The 18,003-nt window shown below is 49.3% G+C and overlaps 1 protein-coding gene across 1 annotated transcript in view; it reads left to right on the top strand.

Moving 5' to 3' along the window:
* The window catches only part of Coro2b (coronin 2B), a 109,038-nt gene that overhangs the window by 37,722 nt on the left and 53,313 nt on the right, over window positions 1–18,003 (top strand). Inside the window, exon 2 of the mRNA XM_048423715.3 lies at window positions 13,342–13,542. Coding sequence (XP_048279672.3) covers window positions 13,342–13,542 — 201 coding nt within the window. The remainder of the gene's footprint in view (window positions 1–13,341; window positions 13,543–18,003) is intronic.

Below are 18,003 nucleotides of genomic sequence, written 5' to 3'. Positions count from 1 at the left end.
CTACCCCTTGTTTGATGGATGGCTAAGCTGAGTCCCCAGAAGAACATCACGTGTCTGTGAGTCTTGCCTGTTGTTTCAAGCCATGGGATGAAGAAGGGCTTCCCTCTCCAACTCATTCTACAGCCTGAATATAGGGTTCTCCTGACTATCTTACTTTTGAATTTTTATATGGGGACATGGTCCTCTTGGGAGCAAGAATGACACAAGATGAGAGAGGACAAAACACGACGCCTGGCTAACCTTGAGTGTTCAGGAGATTAATGATGACAATGGTGGCCATTGGTGGCTGTGGGGGCAATGTGGAGTGTGTGTGGATGTGTACTCAGTGTCATCTGGGGAGGGTATGTGACACAGCATGCACAAAGGTGACCTTCACTTGCGTGTGGACTGCTGGGCCAGATGTGCCTGGGAGCTGCCAATGGCTGTGAGGTGAAGTGGGCAGTTCAGCCTGTCATTCATTGTGAGTCAGAAAGGTCTCTTGGTGTCCCCCAATTCAGCCAGAACCTGCTGTTGAGCCCCAGCTCTAACACCTCCACCCAGGGGCTCTCTACTTCTGTCTTCTTTTCTTTTTCATGTGTGTGTGTGTATGTGTGTGTGTGGTATGTGTGTTTTATACATCTTCATGTGAGTGTTATACATCTTCATGTGTGTGTGTATGTTAGTGTGTGTGTTATGCATTTTCAGGTATGTGTATGTGTCATTAATCTTGGTGTGTGTGTGTTAGTGTATGTGTTATACATCTTCATGTGTGTGTATATAGTATACATATGTGGGTGCTGGGGGGCTGAACTCAGATATGTGCATGCAAGTACATTGTCAATGGTACCATCACCATCTCCTGAGCTCCACCACTTTAATTTATTAACTCAGTTTGTGTAGTCTTACTGTGTAGCCTAGGCTGACGACCCACACACTATTCTCCTGCCTTAGTTTCCCCAGATCTGGGGTTGTAGGAATAGGCCACCATCTCCAGCTTTCACTATCTATTTTCAGATGAAGAAGGAGGCTCAGAGTGGTGCTTGCTTGGGGCAGCACTGCAAGGCAGCTGCCCCCATCTCTTACACATCCCTCTCTATACTCAGGACACCTAGACTCACTAAGGCAGCCAAGCAGAAGCCAAGCCCGCTACCAGCGCAGGTCCTGTGTCCTTTCTCACCCCTTTCCTCCCCAGCAGAGGTCATACTGGAATCCTAACAGTGGGCACATGTGAGAAAACTTGACATGAGTGACCTCAGTCCACCCCACCCACAGCTGTGCTCCATCCACCTCCTTACCCTGCCCAACCCATCCCAGGGGAGAGCAGTGGGTGAGGTCAGCCCTCCCACCCACCATGTGAGCTAAGGCCAATCAGGAGGACTGGGAGGCAGCTCGGGCCAGTGGTGTGGATTCTTGGGAGAAGCCCAAGGAAGCCTTCTGTCTGTCCAGAAACCCTACTGGGAGCTTCGTCATGGTGTCCAGGGCCTGGTCACCTGGGAATGACAGTAGTGAGAAAGCTAACTGTGGGCTTGGGGGCTGGGCACTGCATGCTAAATCCCAAGTCCCAGAAATCCCTGTGTGATAGTTAATATTGTCAACTGGACAGGATCCAGAAACACCCAGGAGACTCATCTCTGGGCACATCTATGAGGGAGTTTCTAGACTGGGTTCACTGAGGTGAGGAGGCCCACTCCAATTCTGTGTGCCACGCTGATGCTGTAGATCTTGGACTAAATAAAAAGGAGAAAGTAAGCTGAACTTCAACCTGCACCTCTCTCTGCTTCCTGGCCGTGTGGGTTCACCAGCTGCCTCGTGTTCCTACTACTGTGACTTCCCTGTGAACCTATGCTGGCTGACTTTGTGTGTCAGCTTGACACAAGCTAGAGGTGTCAGAGAGGAAGGAGCCTCAGGTGAGGCGATGCCCCTGTGAGTTCCAGCTGTAAAGCATTTTCTCAATTAGTGATTGTGGTGGTTTGAAAGAAAACGGCCCCCAAAGGGAGTGGCACTATTAGGAAGTGTGGCCTTGTTGGAGGACGTGTGTCATTGTGGAGGTGAACTTAGAGGTTTTATATATGCTCAAGCTACACCTAGTAAGACAGACCACTTCCTATTGCCTGTGAGCCAACTCTCAGCTGTTTCTCCAGCACCATGTCTGCCTGTACATTGCCATGTCCCACCATGATGATAATGGACTGAACTGTAAGGGAGCCACCCCATTAAATGTTTTCCTTTATGAGTTGTCATGGTCGTGGTCTCTTTTCTCAGAAATAGAAACCCTAACTAAGATAGTGACCAGTGGGGAGGGTTCAGCCCATGGTGGGCGCTGCTATCCCTAGGCTGGTGGTCCTGGACTAAATAAGAAAGCAGGCTGAGTAAGCCCATAAGCAGCACCCACCCATGGCCTCTGCATCAGCTCCTGCCTCCAGATTCCTGCCTGCTTGTGCTCCTTCCTGTTCTGACTTCCTTCAATGGCGAACAGTAAGTGGAAACATAAGCCAAATAAGCCCTTGCCTCCCCACCTTGCCTTTTGATCATGGTGTTTTGTTGCAGCTATAGAAACCCTAAGACAGAACCCAAATATCCCTCGTGTATCTTAGGCTGATTTGTCAGGTGTTTTGTCGTAGCAACAAGGAAAGTCAGGATGAGGTGGGAGGTGGGCGTGTTTGAGCCCCTGTAGTCCTAGGTATTAAACCCAGGGTTTTGCACATACAAGGCCAGACCTCTCCCACTGTCCACATGCATAACTCAGGAAGTTTCTTAAAGTCAGCTTTACTGGGATCTCATTTGCATGAAATTAAAACCATCCCATTTTGGGGTCCCCATCTCCTCGGGATCCTGTGCTATGCATGTCACAAATACATGGGAGTATGAAACCGTCTTTCTTAGGATAAGAAGCGTCCCCTATTGAACTATCATTTTTAGGAGAGGTGCCCACCTGTCCTATGGTCAGCTCTCCTCCTTCCTAGACCTGCCACAGCTCACCTGTGCGGTCTGTATAGCCCAGGCTTCACCAGGATAACCCAGAAATGGAATTGTTCAGCTTGGAGCTCTTGCTTCTGCTCACCTGGTTCAGCCAAGTGTGGTTGGGACTCATCCAGGAGCTGGTGGGGATTGGTGACTTGGGCCTTGTATTTCTCAGCCATGTTTCAGCATGAGTAAGCCCCAGATTGTCTTTCCAAGGTCAGCTTTCATCCAAACAACACCTTGTAGCCAGAACTATGATTTGTTTGACTCGCACATAGATTCTTCCGCATTGGCTTCTTCAAAAGCCAAAAGGCAGGTCTGGGGAGATTGCCCAGTGGTTAAAAGCACTGGCTGCTCTTGCAGAGGACCTGGGTTTAATTCCCAGCAACCACGTGGCAGCTCATAACTATCTGTAGCTCCAGCTCCAGGGACTCTGACACCCTCAAACAGACATACATACAAGCAAAACACCAATGCATGTTTTAAAAAAAAAAAAAAGAAGGAAGAAAGAAGAAAAGAAAAAAGACAAAAGACTCAATCTTCAACAATTTAAAAAACAAACAAAAATAAAAGCAAGAGCTGGAGAGATGGCCCAGCAGTTAAAAGCATTGATTCCTCCTTCCAGAGGTCCTGAGTTCAATTCCCAGCAACCACATGGTGGCTCATAACCATCTATAATGGGATCTGATGCCCTCTTCTGGCCTGCAGGCATGCATGCAGACAGAGCATTCATACACATAAAATTAATTATTTAAAGTAATAAAAAAGCAAAATGATATAAAAACCCAAAATCAGGGATTGCTCTTGGGTTCACAGGCTTGTCAGCAGCACCCTCCCATATTGAGCCATGTCACCAGCCCCCCATGAAACTTCTGCGGAGGGTGAAGTCCCTCTTAGCAGCACTGATAGATAACCTATAGGGTCAAAGCTAGAGGAAGTAGAGATAGAAACCCAGGCTTCGTTCTCTATAGGGTGTTCTGGTGTGTATGGAAATTTGTAGTAACAACCACACACCCAAGGGCCCTCCCTGCAGACCACCCACCCCATCAGCGGAGCAAGTGCTTCCATGTCAATAGCTGGCTGGTGGCAGACAGGGCTGTCTCCCAGGCCTGTGTCCACTTTTAGGATCTCTCTGCCATTCCCATCTTGTCTGGAGGTTATTGCTCCCAGAAAGACCCTGTTTCCTATTGAGTGTGGAGACAGGACTGCAGAAATGGCAGAGCAGAAGAGGGAGGGGAGGAGCATCATGCTACACAGGGCACAGAAGAATGGTGAGGACTGGTCAGGGTTAGTGGAGAAGCCCCTGGGAGATGAGGCCACTGAGAAGATGCCAGGGAGCTCCAGAGTGCGTGCAGGAGTGGGGTAGGGCAGCCCTAAGCTTGTCACAGAGATCTACAACAGGCACTCTTAATGCCTGAGAATGGTACTAAGGTTGGGAGCTCAGGTGGGTTTGGGGAGCTCCTCATTGGTCTGCCCTGTGGGCTCTACCCAGCAGCAAAGCACCTGGCAGGAACTCCAACCCGGACTCCAGACTGTGGGCTATAAACTGTCACCACCGCTGTCACAGGGAGACACACACTTCCTTCTTCCCTGGGAGCTGGGACCCCAGGTGCACGCACAATGTCAGTACAGATTTTAGTGGCAGAAGCCAGTCTGTAGAGTGTCAACAGTGTGGCTCTCAAGTGACCACACCTTGGATTTGAGATTATCAGAGAGAATAGCCTGGGGCCAGGATAGGGAGGAGAAGGCATGTGTCCTTTTGGGGGAAGGGGGGCGGGGTATAGAGTTTATTTAGTGAGTATGAGGAATGGTATAAAAGTAAGGGGTTATGGAGGGGAGGGGAGAAGAGGAGAGAGAATGGGGGAACAGAGGAAGGAGAGAGAAGAAAAAAGAGAGGAAGGGAAGGAGGAAGAGAGGCAGTAGCTACCTCTTCAGAAGAGGGTTGGGCAGAGATAGAGCAAAGGCATGTGTCTTAACTGCCTTTGCTTTTATTTGGGCTCTCAGTTCCAGAGGGTTAGAGTCCATGACCATCATGGGGGGATCATGACAGCAGGCAGGCAGGCATGGCACCGGAGCAGTACTGAACATTCTCATCTTGATCCACAAGCAGGAGAGAGAGAGAGAGAGAGAGAGAGAGAGAGAGAGAGAGAGAGAGAGATGGTGATGGGAATGACATGGGTTTCTGAAATCTCAAAGTCTGCCCCATCCTCCAACATACCTCCTCCAACAAGGCCACACCTCCTAATCCTTCCCAAACTGTTCCACCAGCTGTGGACCAAGCATTCAAATATATCAGCCTATGGGGGCCATTCTCATTCAAAACGACACAAAGTATGTAGAATGATCCCTGGGGATTCCTAGTATTTACAGAAGGGTCGAGGAGTCCAGGATAGGGTCAGGTCAGGAGGATCTGGAAGAAGTAAACTGAGAATTCTGACCCCATAACCATGACCCCAACTCACAGAGGAAAGATGTTGGGTATGCTCATAGGTGCTGGCACTGCGTCTGGTCTGTGTGTCTAACCTGCAGGTCACAGATCTCATGAGACCCAGAGCAGCCACGAATGCAACCCAATGCAAATTCTAAGCTTGCCTAAAACATCATGAGCTATTTTATTATTTTTTTTTTCATTTTTTTTTAACTTTGTAAATGGCAGTCTCTCATGGCAGTGACAGAAAGTCATGCAGACCCGGAGGGAAAAGAGGAGACATCAAAAAGTGGAGGAGCAGTGCAGAGGCAGCAGCCCCATCAGAATTAGAGGTGCCCGTGGGCAGGCGTGCCGGTCACCAGCTTTACTCTGTGTGTCAGCTTCCACTGTGTTCCATCTTGCCTTTCCCCCTCCAGGCTTCCGTAGTTAGTGTCAGGAGGATGAAGAAGAGAGGGCAATTGCTTTGCAAGGCTCAGCATGGACACTGTTCCAAGCGGAGGCTCTGTGGGCAAGGAGGAGGAAGGGCAAGATCATCTATTGTTTTCCCCACCATCCTGGTTCAGACCCCTATGCTATGGAACGTGTGTGCCATGCACAGGCTGTTGCATTAGCTCACTACGGGCCTCTTCAGAGGGGTGGGAGGAACATGGGGAAGCCCTTGGTTTCCTGTGCCCCTAGCAGGGGAAGCACCTGTTGGCTTGGGTGAGGCTTTTTTTTTTCTTTTAATCCTTTTGGTCTGCCTTATCCTTGTGCTTGCTTTTTGGGTTTATGCTTATTACCTCCTGGCCTCAAGATGGCTGCTCCGCCTCCAGACTTTACATTGTCAAATGCAAACAAAGACAGGAAGCCGTGCCTTAGATAATGTGCTGAGAAAACTTTCCTTGTTTGTCTCTTTTCTATTGTTAATTGAAAAATAAGATCTTTCCCACCTCCTCCCCAGAAGATTTCCTCTGTATGCATATGTGTGTGTTTATGTGTTCATGCATATATATGCAGATATGAGCTATGCATGTGCAAGTGTGTGTATGCATGAGTGTGTGTCTATGTTCAGATGTGTGTGCAGCTATGTGCAGATGTGTGTGCATGAACATATGTACATGTGTATGTGCAAGTGTGTGTGTGCAGGTGAGTGCACACAGGTGCACTCAGGTGTTACCCATCAGGAGCTTTCTGCCTTATCATTTGAGACAAGCTCTCTCACTAGAACTTGGGGATCACCCGTCAGGCTGGCCTCCAAACCCCATAAATCCGCTTGTCTCCACTCACTAGCACTAGAATTAGAAGCACATACCACTCTACCCACAGTTGGGTCATGCATTTGTTGTTATTGTTGTTGTTGTTGTTGTTGTTGTTGTTGTTTACAATGGTTCTAGAGGTTGAACATAGAGCCTCATACTTGTCCGGCAAGCATTTCCACAGATGAGAACACAACCCCACAAGCAAATGAACAAGTACAAGGCTTACGGCAGTGCTGGGGTTTGGAGCAGCTTTGCCTGGCTTTAGCATCCCTGTGTGCCCTCAATACTAACAGGGGACAACTGATTGTTTATACAGAAGTTAAGTTCTACCAACCTCAGAGCATTGCCAAACCTCATGGCATAAACGGAGTGCCGGACAGGTAGCGGTCCAGATGCCCTGCAGGTGCTGGGTGGCAAAACCCCAGTGGGACCAGTTTAAAACTCTAACCTTCAGAAGTTCCAACATCCCTGGGAGGGAGAGGTCTCCCAGGAGTTTCCAGGAATGAGCTGCCTCTGCTAGCCTAATGTGGTCAGGCTGCTGGACCGGTTGGGAATGTCCAGGGTTACAGTGGCCATCTCTCAGGACCTCTACAGTCTGTGGGGACACACTGTGCCCATCTTCAGTTAGGAATAATGAGAGTAGCTGGCAGCCACCCTCCTGCCCCTGAGAGCCAGGCCCTCTGCTGCAAAACCAGCACTTGCTCAGAACTTCCCGGTGGTCTTATCTACTCAGCTGAACCTCTGGGGTAACCATGCTGGCCCTGCCCTGGCCTACTGTACCTGGGGCCTCTCTGCATGACTCCAGGGACACCATTCATACTGTCCCTTTAGCAGGGCGCAGCCTTCATGCCCCATATAATCTCCCCGAATTCCAGTGTGCAGAGATACAGATGAACTCCACCTGCAGATGCCCAGGATAAATACATGTGCCTTGAGTGGAGCCAGCCTGAGTCCATGTTGTCATGGGAAGACTCCAGGCTCTTTGGGGTGATCTGACTTTTGCTTGGAAGCCTGGAAAGGGCAGGGGAAAGATGGCACCTGGCTATTCCATCCTTAACACATCCTGGCAGGCAACCACTGAATTAACCACTCTGTCTTATCCTGGGTGTTCTTGGGCATCTGCAGCTGGCTAACTCCTGTTTCATTTTCCTCCCAGTTCTGTTAGCAAGAGCCATTTCTCAACAAACCCTTTGCTGGCCTTGCTGAGCCCTACTCTCAATGACCATTTTACCCAGGCCCAGGCTGGCTCTTCACGCCCTCGAATGCTAGTGGCTTGTCCCCTTACATGGCATCTTCCTGATGGCCTGTGACTCTCAGACCTCCACACCCATCAGAGGGATAGAGCCAGGGGTGCATGCTAGGCTGCCCTGGCTGTGCCCCGCGCCCAGCCATCCTGATTTACCTAAGCCATCTTTTACTCAGCCAGCTGTTCCAAAGTATTCTCTTTCCTTCCAGATCCCAACCCGGAAGTCCCGAGTCTCCTGTGCCCTCCCACCACCTCCAACCCACACAGCACATCAAGCTGTGAGACAGAGACCCAGTGTGCCAGCAATCGCACATGCGCCCAGCCTGTATTCCTGTTTATCCAAGAGATCACAGGCATCTAGAGGTGGCTTCACTCCTCTGGGTGTGATCAGGACACCTCCAGGTTAGGGTGGCTTCCCTGTTGCCCTCATGAGGAGGCTAAGCTAGTCAGGTCTTCTTGCACTAAAATCTTGTTGCCTCTGGGCTGTTGCATTGCTGCACACCCCCAGTTGGGGCGTCAGAGCTGGGAGTGCTTGAACATTGCTTTAACAGCCCCACCCTTCTCAGGGTAAGGGGACAGTAGTTCTCAGAAGACAGAGCTCCAGTTCCATTCTGTTGCATGACAAGCACTGTGACCAGAAGCAGCTTAGAGGAGAGAAGGGTTTCCTTCAGCTACTGGGTCCATCGGGAAGGAAGATAGGCAGGGCAGGAGCCTGAAGCCAGGTCTGCTTGCTATTCTACACACATTAACCCCGACAAAGGAACTTGATTCACTCAGAAGTATGGGAGAAGGAGAACGCCGCTCTCTGACCCATTCCACTCTTGCTTAGTGAGCTTTCTTACACAGCCCAGGACCACTCGCTCAGGGACCGGTGCAGCCATCAGTGCGAATGTGTGCAGGCCAGAGCTTGCATCCCAGCACCTATGTAAATACCACGTGGAATGGTGGGGGGGGCTCCTGTAATTCTAGACTTGGAAGGCAGAAACAGAGGATTCCCAGAGGAAGCTGGCTAGGGAAGCAAGCCACACTGGTGTGAGCTCTGGGTTTGATTTAGAGATCCTGTCTCACTAAATAAGGTGAAAGAGCCACAAAGGATGATTTTTACCTTGGGCCTCTATAGGTGTATACACGCACACACATGAAAATGGGAATATAAATATATATATTAATATTGTGTGTGTGTGTGTGTATTAAAGCAAGGTGAATGACTCCTGAGCAATGATACCAGAGGTTAACACACCCATATATGCACTCATACAGACAAGCAAACGTGAAGACCCAAGGTCAGTTCCCCTTCATAGTCCCTTCCCCCTCTCCTCCACCCTCTTCCCTCAGCTGCATCTCCTGCCTCTGCTGCCAGCCCTGGCTCAGTGTGCCCTTCAAGGGGAGTTGCTGACTAGCCTGCTATTCCCAGAATAAGTCACTCTCTCTGAGTAGCACTCTGAGCTGAAAGGCCATGTGGAACACACCACAGTCACCTAGGATGAGGCTGTGCCCCTTAAGAGCTGGGAGAGCAGAGGCTCTTGCCCAGAAATTGTTGGCCAAGGATCATAAAGATGGCCCCCTTCCTTGCTCACTCAGAATCTCCCCGCAAGGCAGTGAGTGCCAAGCAGGGAACACCGAGGCTTACCAGAGGGGTGTTCACACAAAGCCCTTTTATTTTCGCAACAACATGAAGTTCAATCAGAAAGTTGCTGCTCCAGTTTCAAAGCCTTCAGCTGGGGAGGCCCCTTGAAGGGTTTCTAAGGCTCAGGAGGAGATGTGACTCACATGAGCATGTGTGCATGCACACACACGCACGCACACACACACACACACACACACGGCGTGTGCGCACACACATGCATATGCATGCAGGAACATGCTCTGGGCACGTGGCTTGGCGCCTGCTTCTCTGTGGGCAGGGTGATGCAATGCCTACTTTCCTCCTTATGATTGACAGTACTAAAGCATTCTCATTATCTAGAGTGCTGAGGTATGCTTCCTCTCTCCTTTTACAGAGATGTCACAGCTCCCACCAGCAAGCCTCCCCACCCCCTCTTAGTGGTGATCCAAAGAGGTCATCTGCTGGGGAGGGGAAGGGGCAGCGAAGCCCTGTTGCCAAGTTCCTCAGGGACACCTTATCAGCTACCCTCCTTTTCTTTCCACTACCAAGTGACAGGGAGCCAAGTCCTTCATTGTTGGGGCAGCAGCTTGAAGCCCCACTGGCGCTAGGGACCAAAGGAGAGACTGCAGTGTGAGACCATAGGGCCAGAGAGAGATAACATTGTTCCCTCTGTCCCCTGGGCAGCACAGATGTCCCTGCCCTGCATGCACATATGGCAACTCCATCATTTGGAAAGTTTCCCTGCCAAGGTCTGCATGACCATAACCATATAGCCTTGCTGTGCCCTGGCTTGGAGACTCCCAGAGATTATGACCCTTCAAGAGGAAGGACACCCTACCCTGGAGGATGTCTGAACACAAAGTCTCAAACCCTACAGAGAGCAAGGACCACATTTTCGATCTGCCTAGCTCAGCTTTTAGCTTTTTAGCCTCAGCTGTGAACTAACCTTGTTTATAGAGTGACTCTGTTTGGCCAAACATGGAGAATTCAAGACCAGACAAAGCTACATAGAGAGTCCATATCAGAAAATAAAGAAACACAAAGGTGGAGGCTCGGATTGTAGCTCAGGTGGTAGGTAGAGTGCTTGCCTAGCATGCATGAAGCTCGAGATTTGCTCCCCAGCACTGCAGAAACAGGGGGAGGCTTCCTACACTTGTAATCCCAGCACTTGAAAGATATAGGCAGGAGGACCAGACATTCAAGGTTATCTTGAGCTACATATCAAATTGAGGCCAGCCTGGGCTACATGTTCTGGAAAGGAGAGAAAGAGGCAGCATGTCAGCATGTCTATCGAGAGCCAGTCACATAGACTTCTCACCTATCACTGCACCTGAGAGCTGGGAGCTGGGGCAGTAGAGAGAGGGAAAGGACAGAGAGTGGGAGAGAACGGGGGAGGGGAGGACGAGAGGAAGTGGGGAGGCGTCGGTGGAGGTGATGTCAGCTGAGATGATGCTGCTGAGGGCTCCCCAGGAGTAGCTGGGATAAATTTAGATGTGGGAGACTCAGGAGAGCCTGAGGTGCACATGCCCTGTGTTGGGCATGAGCTAGGCAGCTCAGCACTCACTGCCTATGTCTTTGGAGGTGAGGGACTATTAGCCTCCCTTCTGTAAGAGCAGATGGAGGGGGCACAGAAATTCAACATCTTGTCCAAGTCACACAGCTGATCTGCAGAAGGATGGAACTGGAATCTAGGTCTGTGTAGCTTCCAGCCCAGGCTTGTCGCCCTTCCCTTGAAGCCCTAGGAGGTCTCACACTGTGGTCCTCATTGGAAATCAGTACGTCTCAGGACCCAGCCACAGGAGACCCTGGAGATGGAGGTTTTCTGAGTTCTCCCACTTGTACTGGGTTGGGTGCCCTTGAGGATGTGGGAGGGGCTGGGCCTCCATCATCCCAGGTACCTGACAGGGCTTCCTGAGTGTGGAACCCTGCTGGGCAGGCCAGGAAGAGCTGCTGGAGCTCAGCTCTGATCAGACGGCCCTGGTCCCTCTTCCTGCTGTCCCCAAGAGGAATCTGGCCCCCTGGCTGAGGGCAATATCAGCAGCAAGAAGGGGTCTGAGGTCAGCTATGAGGCCGGCCCTGAGGTGGAACTGTGGCTGGGCAGAAAAAAAAGAGCATGCCCAACCAGAATGGCGCTGGAAGAAGCTAGAATGGACAAACACAGCACCTCCCTATGGAACTGTGGAACCTAGAATGTTCTATCTGGCGAGGAGAGCGTGATTTCTGCAATTTCCCACTCAGGTGGCTAAGCAGGTGACAGACCCATAGTATATTTTTCACACCATGTTTATTTTTTAACTGATCTTTTTTTTTCTTTTCTTCTTTTTTTAGCCTCATTAGCACTCATTCACAAAAGTATCAATGACATCAAGAGTCTAGAATATGTGTTATATTTTTTTTCTAATGTAAATTAAAATAAACACAACAGTTAAATTTAAAATCTTCATCTCCTAGTCAAGTGTGGTGGCACACACCCTTAATCTCAGCAGGAGGCAGAGGCAGGCAGATCTCTGTGAGTTCAAGGACAGCCTGGTCTACAGACTGAGTTCCAGGACAACGAGAGGTACACGTTAAGATCCTGTCCAATAAACAATCTTTTGTCTCCTAACTGGGTGTGTTGTAGTGCTTACCTGTAATCCCAGCACTCAAGAGGTGGAGGCAGGAGAGCAAGAGTTTAAGATTATCCTAGACTACAGGATAACCTGGGCTATATGAGAGACCCTGTTAAAAAAAAAAAAAAGTTTAAAGATTTTTTCTTGACATTTTGGCTAAGATAAAGTACAGAGTTTGTGAGCCAGGTCTGTGGTCACTACACAGGACCATTGCTGAGTGCCTGCCGTGTGTGCCCTGACTGGGCTCATGCCTACATTGGTAAGGCTTCCCTGCAAGAGTCACCATCCCATAAATGCCATGGTTTCTCCACTCATCCTCCACATGTATCAACAGTAGATACATGTATCAATTAGTCTACTGACTAATCAGAGCCTAGACTGTGGACAGTGGGCAGGGTAGGGTGAGAAGATCCTACTAGAACAAGACTCTCAAGCTTCAGGGAGCGTCTGTGTCGTTTAGGGGTGGGCAGGGAAACTCGTTTAGGGGTGGGCAGGGAAACTGGGTCAGCATACTGAGTGTTAGACCCGACTCATAAAATACTGCACTGGATTGCTAGACCCAGCCTGGGGCCTTGGAACTGCATCTTCAAGAAATGACACAGGAATTCAGAGACCGCCCCCACCTTCAGGGATTCTGATATAGGTGATCTTTGGGTCACACATTGAGGACTTCATTCCGGACTCAAAAGGCTCGACGCTCAGTGCCTTCCCATATACGTACTCAGCTGTGTGGCCTTGTACCAGTCACTTAACCTCTCTGTGGGTGGTAGCAATGCTGGTGGTGATGGTGGTGATGGTGGCGATGACGAAATGTAGTGACTTCCTTCCTTGAGCATAAGGTGGCACCCCCACCCCTGCCACTGGTATTGTCCTCTGTCTTTGTGGACACTCAGTCTACTTAACATCCAGGGCTGGGTGAAATGAGTTTGGGCAGTCAGGACAGCATCACATGTGCGTGGCTGGCTCACTGTGTCACATGTCATTATCACTGGTAGGGAGAGGACCCAGTACTCTTTCCAGAATGGTGTTGGTCATGTGGACAATAAACAGGAAAGTTGTGAACATCCTCCTGCTGGGCTCTGAGTCAGAGAGACCCTCTCGGCAAGCAGCCAGCACACTGTAGGCCCCACGCTCTTGGCGGCTCCATCACCTCTCATCCCCTATGAAGGTGAGCCCGAGGGACCACTTGCTCGCCGCATCTCTGACTCTCCAGTGCCCTGCCCAGCTGCTTCATGAATAGTCAGCCTAAACTTGCCTCTGTCGGTCCCTTGCAGATGTCCTGGCGACCGCAGTACCGCAGTTCCAAGTTCCGGAACGTGTACGGGAAGGTGGCCAACCGGGAGCACTGCTTTGATGGGATCCCCATCACCAAGAATGTACATGACAACCACTTCTGCGCAGTCAATGCCCGCTTCCTGGCCATAGTCACCGAGAGTGCAGGAGGTGGCTCCTTTCTTGTCATCCCCCTGGAGCAGGTAGGTGGCCCTGGTTTCCCTGAGACTCTGAAGGAGGGCAGGCCTGGACCTGGAGGGAGTCCCGAGATCTGCATCTAGATGGGCCTGGAGGACGGGAGCACACCTGTCTCTAGGACCAGCCTGACTGCTGCCGTTCTGTCTGTGTCCATTTGGTACAGATCAGGAGGAAAGCAGAGACAGCTATGGGTACTTTGGGATCTGCAAAATAATATTGTACACTTAGGAACCACCCTCTACTGGGAGACTGGCTACCATCTGCTGGGTCCTGATGCCCACTCCCTGCCTGGAGGCTTTCACCACGGGGGGCTGCTTATGTGACTGCAGCAGGTTAAAACCCACAAAGCTTACTGCTGCGAGATTTTGCCGCTGTAGCCATTCAGGCACAGTCCCAGGGGGCCTGTGGGAGGTCACGAGCCCCAGGCAAAGGGCTTGCTGTCAGTTTCACTTGTTTATGCCTGAGCTCCCGTTCCTGGCCTGACTCATCCCGGCTCCAGGAGGAGGTGCTCACAGAAGCAACACTGGTTCAAGAAAAGCAGTCAGCTGGTAGGGAGACAATTTCCAGGCCTCCCTCCCACAGAGGGGGCACAGCTTTGGGAACTGCATGGGACACATCCTCTTTCCCATCATAGGGTCAGTTACAGTGGTCCTGAGGACAGCGCTAGACCTCAGAAGGGTCTAAGAAGCAGTGATGTAGAGGCTGGAGGTGTGGGCTTTCACATCTGCCAGCCAGGAGGCCTTCCTCTTTCCTTCCCTGTATTGCTAAAGCAGGGCTGTAACTCCTCTCCCTGCACTGGCCACATGGGCCTCAAGAGGCATCAGACTCGAGTGTTGCCCAGGAACTGCCCTGCAGGTATCTTGGTGACAGTCATTCGTGAGCCACGCAGTAGGAATGGGTTGTTGTTTCCTTGGTGAAGCTGGCAGCCTTGCTTGTGAACCTCTGAGATACAGCTTGCCTTTCTTTCCCAACCAGATGGCCTCAGTTCTCTGCCATGGGAGCTAGCTCAGCTCCCGGCAGCTGTGCGGGCTTCTGGACCTGGGATGGGTGGAACAAGCCCATTGATGCGCCACGTCATGTTCTACTTCATGACTTACAGAAGTCAACACTTGGTGCCTTCTCGTACAGCAGAAGTTCTAGAAGGAATCAAGATGTAAATGTTTAAATGGGGCAGAGGCAAGGAGAAAGCGGAGAGGAAGAGAGAGGGGAAAGAGCCTGGTAGAGGTACACATCCTTAATCCCACCTCTTGGGAGGTTGGAGCAGGTATCAAAGGAAGGAAAAAGAGATGGAGTGAAAGAAGGTGCCAGGTAGCAGGAAAGAATGGAAGGCATTTTAAAAGGGTTTATAATAATTTTAAAATTATATTTATTTATTTTGTGTGTGCGCATGTATGTGTAATATATATGTATGTGTGTGTGCTCTATGTGTAGTGTGTGTGTGTGTGTGAGTGGCGCATATAGGTATATGTGTGAGTGGTATGTGTGTTACATGTGTGTTGTGTGTGTGATGCATGTGTATGTGTGTATTGTGATGTGTTAGTTGTGTGTACAGGTGTGTGTGTGGTGTGTATGTGTGTGATGTGTGTATGTGTGTGTGGTGTTGTGTAAGTGTATGTGTGTATGTGTATTGTATGTATATGGTGTGTGCATGTGTGTGTGGTATGTGTATAGTGTTTGGTGTGTGTATGTGGTATATGCATATGTGTGTTGTATATGTGTGTGTGGTGTGTGTAGTGATTGGTGTGTGTGTATGTGTGTATGCATGTGGTCTGTGGTATGTGTGTATGTGTTGTGTGTATGGTGTGTGTATGTGGTATATATATATATTTGTGTGATATGTGAGTGGTGTTATGAGTGTGTGCGGTGTGTATATGATGTATATGTGATGTATGTGGTATGTGTGTAGTGTTTGGCATGTGTATATATGTGGTATATGTGTATTGTGTGGTGTGTGTATATGTATGTGGTATGTTTGTGTGTGGTGAATATGTATAAGTGTATATGGTGTATGTGTATGCATGTGTGAATGGTGTGTATTTGTGTGAGTGTATGTGGTATGTGTATATGTGTGTGATTTATGTGTATGTGTGTGTTGTATATGTGCGGTATGTATGTAGTGTTTGGTGTGTGTATGCGTGTGGTATGTAAGTAGTGTTTGGTGTGTGTATGTGTGTGGTATGTATGAATGAGTATGTGGTGTGAGTATGTGTATTTGCGGTATGTGAGTAATGTTTGGTGTGTGTAGTATGTGTATGTGTGTAGTGTATGTGTGGTTTGTATGCAATGTGTGTGGTATGTGTGTATGTTTGTGGTGTGTTTGTGTATGTAAATGGTATATGTGTGTGTGTGTATTTATGTGGTATGTGTATACAGTGTGTGTGTGTGTGTAGTATTTGGTGTGTTGTATGTGTGTAGTGTTTGGTGTATGTGTATATATGTGGTGTGTATGGTGTATGTGTGTATGTATGTGGTGTATGTAGTGTATGAATGTGATGTGTGTGTGTGTGGTATATGTAGCATGTGTGTATACATGTGTATGTGTGTAGTGTGCATGTATATGCGTAATGTGTGTGTGGTATGTTTATATGTGTGTATTTGTATGCATACATATGTGTATGGTGGGGGGCTAGGGTATTGCCGTGGTGCATGTGTAGGATCAAAGGACAGCTTTCAGAAGTCAGTTCCTTCCCTCTGCCATTTGGGTCCCAGGAATGGAACTCAGGTCGTCACAGCACCTTTATCCACTGAGCCATCTCGCTGGCACCAGGAGAACACCATGCTGTGTGGAAAGGCATGATTTGTCAAAGCGTCTCCCCAAACCAGTCGGGAAATGATTGATACAATAGGATATATTTGCAAACAACTAAACTCCTGAACTGCAGTGAGATACCTGAACAAAATGAAAAGAAAACCACGTGTTTGAGCAGAACGTTTTCAGTACATAACAAGTGAAAGGTGTGTGTTCTGGAACAGAGGGAGTTCCAGAGAGCACAGTACAGAACAAAAGTGTACAAAAGACATGCACAAGCAATTCACAGAGGATACACGTTTAACAGAGAGCGCCCGGGACTGCGGAATGTGGGGAACAGGTGTGCAGGCCTCTTGGCGAGATAGAGTGAGTGAGGTAGCTGGGAAACGCCTATTCACCTCTGACAGCAGCTGCCAGCGTTCCACCTCAGGATGCTGTTCAGTCAAATTGTCTTCAGGTGTATTTAAAATGTTAGCAGATGGTGTGATGGTAGATGCTTATGATCTCAGCACTGAGGAAGCAGAGTTATCCCATGATTGCCTTTGGGTTATGTATCAAGTTCCAGCCAGCCAGGACTATGGCAAGACCCTGTCTTAAAAGAGAGAGAGAGAGAGAGAGAGAGAGAGAGAGAGAGAGAGAGAGAGTGTATCAGATATGGTGGCACATAGAATCCAAGTACTAGGTGGTAGAGGCAAGAGGATCACATGTCCAAGGCCCACCTGACCTACACTAGGAGCCTGTCTCTAACAGATGCACACATTCAAATGGTTGTAACTTTAAAAAAAAATTTTTTTTGAACCAGGGTCTCACTACATATAGCTATGGCTGGGCAGGAACGTGTTCTGTGGACCAGGCTGACCTTGAATTCACATTGATCCACCTGCCTCTGCCTCCTGAGCACTGAGATTAAAGGTGTGCACCACCGTGCCCAGCCTGTCTGCAGTATTTTTAACCTCCAGTTTATTGTTGTTATTATTTTCATCAGTAGAAAAAAAAAACTTCTCTGGAAAGTTGTGTCTTAGTCACTATTCTAGTGCCGTGAAGAAACACAGGGCAACACCTATAAAAGAAAGCATAATTGGGTGCTTGTTGGTAGTTCCAGAGGCTTAGTCCGTGATCATCATGGCAGGGAGCGTGACTGGTGGGCAGCCGTGGGGGTGGGGCAGTAGTGGAGAGCTACACCCTGATCCACAAGCAAAGTGAGAGAACTGGACTTAGTATGCGCTTGAAACCTCAAACCCCACCTCCACTGACACACTTCCTCCAGTCTGGCTACACCCAATTCTTCTAATCCACCCCAAGATATGAGTTTATGTGAGTTTATGGGGGCCATTCTTATTCCAACGATCACAAATTGCTTAAAAGCTTCTGAATGCTGTGCTCTGTTTAGAGAAGTAGCCCTCCCTGGAAGCAGTGGCACACACGCACACACACATGCACACACACACATGCACACACACACATGCACACACACATGCACACACACACATGCACACACATACACACTCTCACACACTCTCGCACACACACTCACACTCACACACACACTCACACATACACTCACACATACACACACTCAGACACACACACAAACACACACCCTCTCAGCCTCATTTGTTCACATCCCTGAGGCTCCACCATGCGGTGAGTACCCTGATTCACAGCTGTGCTGGAATAGTGAAAATTTGCCTACACCCTGCAGGCCCATCGCGGAGGA

Source organism: Myodes glareolus, chromosome 4, assembly GCF_982192425.1.
Source record: "Myodes glareolus chromosome 4, mMyoGla1.1, whole genome shotgun sequence".
Taxonomy (NCBI): Eukaryota; Metazoa; Chordata; class Mammalia; order Rodentia; family Cricetidae; genus Myodes; species Myodes glareolus.
This window is presented reverse-complemented; position numbering and strand designations above follow the sequence as displayed.